The 3704-nt window shown below is 62.4% G+C and overlaps 1 protein-coding gene across 1 annotated transcript; it reads right to left on the bottom strand.

Annotated features, from left to right (window-relative positions):
• Positions 1–366: 366 nt before the first annotated feature.
• On the bottom strand, positions 367–3461 carry CD93 (CD93 molecule). The gene is made up of 2 exons (XM_007100511.3): positions 1378–3461; positions 367–1114 (listed from the first exon to the last, which is right to left on the bottom strand). The coding sequence occupies exons 1-2, from the start codon at positions 3294–3296 to the stop codon at positions 1090–1092; spliced, it is 1944 nt and encodes a 647-aa protein (XP_007100573.1). The 5' UTR covers positions 3297–3461; the 3' UTR covers positions 367–1089.
• Between the last annotated feature and the right edge of the window lie 243 nt (positions 3462–3704).

The raw sequence follows: 3704 nt of genomic DNA on the forward strand, positions 1-3704 counted from the left end.
CTCCCTCCCCTCTCACCCCCTTTTCTAAGGAAAAGAGCCAGGGGATTGCTGTGCCGTAGGCAGCTCTGGGCCAGCACCCGCGGGACTAGTCCTGACTTGGTGGTGCTACGGCCGCAAGCCAGGATCAGCTCTCAGGAGGCATCAGCCACCGTGAACTGTGCTAAGGGCTTATGACAACACGTTTAAACCTCAGCCCAGCAGCTCGCTCACATCCTCCAGAAACCATCACGGCATCCAAGCCCAGGCAGCTGCAGAGGAGGCAGGACAGCAGCGGGGGCATGGGGCCACCTGGCCCAGAGACCAGTGGTCCTTGACCTTTGTCCTCACGAGCGTCTGTCTCATCAATCAAGCCTGTGGTAACATCAGTACATTTATTGAGACGAATTGATTCAAGTAGTTTTGAAACAAACTCTGCCCTCTCACTCTAGCTTCCAGAAACACTTTTAACTCACTTCGTACAAGTTTCCCCACATTGTTCAGATTTCATCTGCAAATAAACGGAAGACTGCTAGAACCTGAAGACCCAGAAGATGCGATTTCTAAACGTCCTGCCTCCATGCCACAGAAGCAGATGGAAACCCAGGAATTGAAAGGAACGTCTCCAGCCTCAACATGTTCCCTCGGACAGAAACAGAGCTTCTTGCGTAATCAAACAGTTGATCGACTCAGCCTCTGTCACACCAGGAGGCACAAATCGTTTCAGTCCTAATTTTCCCTGGTTCACAACTTCTTCTTCGATGGTTACATGGGCAGAGAAGCAGTTCAAAGGGAGCCCATTAGCACCTGACTTGTCACGCCCAATCCAGAATCAGGGTGAAATGAACTCAGTCACATTTGAATTTGAACAGGGAGAAGGAGGGAGAATTGTTAACATGCATCAAATTCCTGAAAGGACACCGGACCCACCACTTACACGACACACGCGTGTGATACCTGCACAGTTCAAGTTGCCAGGCGTTTAAAGAGAAGGTTGACAACTATTTGCTAAGATTCCAGTCCAGTCTTCCAGGAGGATGGGGGTCCTGCTTCCAACAGGCACCTGCCTCTGAGGATGCTGGTCACTGTCGGTGTCTTGGGGCCTCCTCAGCTTCAACAGTCTGTCCCCGGCGTCGGACTGTGGGGAACAAACGGGGACACATTGGAAGCTGCAGCCCCAGCTGTGCCGTCTGGGCCCCGGGTGTGGGGAGAGACCCACGGGCACCGAGCCACGGGCAGGGCGGCACCCCCCGTGAGCACACGCGGGCCTCGGGTGACCCCAGCCTGGGCCATGCCTGCCCCTCGCCCTCTGCCTGCTGCACGCCATGGCCACTGCCTCCGCCCCAGCCGGTGCCTGCCGCGTCCCCCCTCCCGCCCCCTTGGCAACCCAGCCTCCTTCACCTGTAGGGGTTCTCCGTTGCCCTGCTCTCGGCTCGCTCAGGGACCCAGGCGTAGCTGTCTGCTGCGCTCTGCGGCTTCTTCTCCTTCTCCTCCCTCTTGGCTCTGCGCTTGCGATAGACCAGGAGCCCCAGAGCCAGAGCCAGCAGGAGCAGGATGGCCACCACTGTGCCCAGGATGTAGAACAGGAGCAGCTTCTGCCCGTCCGTGCCATCGTCGCTTTGCTTGGCGGTGAAATCCTCACCCGCGGAAGCCTCACGGCCGGTGGTGGCCGTGGGCTGATGGGTGCTGGCCTCCATCCAGACACCAGGGGACCCACTGGGGGCCAGCATGTCGGGTGGGGCAAGGGAGATGGGGTCGCTGTCTGGGAGGGAGGGTCTCCTGGCGGCGGGAGCCACCGTGGAGGTGCCCTCGGGGTTGTCCCTGGTGGGACTGGACGTTGCGGCAAAAGACACAAGCCTCCCCTCTCCATCTCCTGTGTCCTCCCCTTGGGGAGGCCCAGCTGGTGGTCCTAGGGATGTGAGGCCCCCAGTGCAGGAGACCCCATCGGGGGACAGCTCCCAGCCTGGCAGGCAGCCACAGCGGAAGGACCCCTCCGTGTTGAAGCACAGGCCGCCACAGAGGCCGCCCTGCGGGCCCGCACACTCGTCCACGTCCACGCACTGGGTGCCGTCCTCCCCGGCCAGGACGTAGCCCTCCTCGCAGGGGCAGTAGAAAGACCCATCTGTGTTGGTGCAGCCCTGGGCACAGGGCGAGTGGCTGGGGGCACACTCGTCCACGTCCACACAGGCCCCCTCTCCGGGGCCACCAGGCTCGTAACCCACCCAGCACTCGCAGCGGAAGCCCCCGAGGGTGTTGACACACTCCTGGGCACAGGGAGTGTCCTGGCACTCGTCCGTGTCCACACAGTCCTGCTGAGTCGAGTCTAGCCGGTAGCCTGGGGGGCAGCTGCACGTGAAGTCCTTCCCGAGGGGCCCAGGGACGCACGTGGAGCCCCCTCCACACGGGCTGGAGCTGCAAGGGTTCCGAGGGGCACAGGTGACCAGGTCGTCCAGCAGCCGGAACCCCGGCCGGCAGCCACAGCGGAAGGAACCTTCCCCACCCTCGAAGCAGTCCTGCTGGCAGCCTCCGTTGTTGAAGTCGCAGCTGAACTTGGGGCTGACGCAGAGGGGCCCCGAGCTGTCCCAGTCAAACACATCGGGGGCCTTCTCCTTGCACAGGAAGTAATGCTGCCAGCTCTCGTCCCCGTCCCCACAGGCCACGTTGGCCATGGAAGCAAAGGGCACGGCCTGCAGGGAGGAGCTGGTGGCCTGGAAGGGGGTGGTGTAATTCACCTGGCCCGGGCCCCCCAGGGTCAGCGGCCGGCACATGCCTTTGAAGCTGAACTTGCACACAAAGCCCTCGATATTGCTCCCAGAAAACCTGGAGTTCCCACACGGACCCTCGGTCCACTTGGAAAGGCGGTTGGCCAGGGCCGGCACGGACAGATCCAGCATCAGGGACACGCAGCGCTTGGAGGTGCAAGAGTTCTTGGCTTCCTTGTGCCAGTTGGTATACGACGTGTCCTCCCCGCCGCCCACCCAGCTGAAGCCCTTCAGGGGCAGGTTGCTGTCCAGGCACTTGCCCTTGTCTCGCTGGAGCCCAATCCAGAACCTGCCCATGCGCTCTGCCAGGGGCGCCCCTGGTGGCAGGAGCTGGGCCAGGGCGCGCTGGACGTACAGGGCCTCCTCCTCGCTCTTCATCGTGGCCAGGTCACCCCCTTTCTTGCTGCACTGGAGCTGGGCATCGTCCGCACTCAGCTTGACCCTGTGGGCTGTGTAGCAGGCAGCCCCCGCGCAGACCACGGCCTCCCGGGCAGCGGCAGCCCCCGCGCAGGGCTGGACCAGCAGCAGCAGCAGCAGACGGGCGGGACCAGCCATCATGGTCTCCGTGCTCCCCTGGGCGGGAGGCTGGCGGCCCGGTGGCGACAGCGGCAGCCCCGGCTGAGCTCCGAGGGGAGCCGAGGGCTCAGACGTGGACGCTCCGTCGCAGGGAAGGACACAAAGGCTGAGGGCTTTCCGCGGCCCCCTGACCCAAGGCGCATCCTGTCGCGGCACTTCTTATTCCTCACCGGATACGGGGGCTTCCTGTGCTGAATAAATAGCCTCTGACTCCTGTTGCCTTCATCACGCTTTTGTTGTTCATAAAAGGAGGCAGGCAACGTCGCTGGGTCCCGAATAAGGAAGCACGGTGGCATGGGGGAGGGGGCGGGGAGTTGTTCTTTTGCAGCTTGGAGACACCGGCTGCTTTCTTTGGGGGCCCGTCCTCCTTCCCCTCCGCGTGAGGGCACG

Source organism: Physeter macrocephalus, chromosome 14, assembly GCF_002837175.3.
Source record: "Physeter macrocephalus isolate SW-GA chromosome 14, ASM283717v5, whole genome shotgun sequence".
Lineage (NCBI taxonomy): Eukaryota > Metazoa > Chordata > Mammalia > Artiodactyla > Physeteridae > Physeter > Physeter macrocephalus.

Excerpts from the sequence above, each read along its gene's own strand:
- CD93 (XM_007100511.3), bottom strand. The coding sequence starts at position 3,296 with ATGATGGCTGGTCCCGCCCGTCTGCTGCTGCTGCTGCTGGTCCAGCCC. Across the intron at positions 1,115-1,377 it reads GCAACGGAGAACCCCTACAG|TCCGACGCCGGGGACAGACT; the intron begins GTGAAGGAGGCT and ends TGTTCCCCACAG.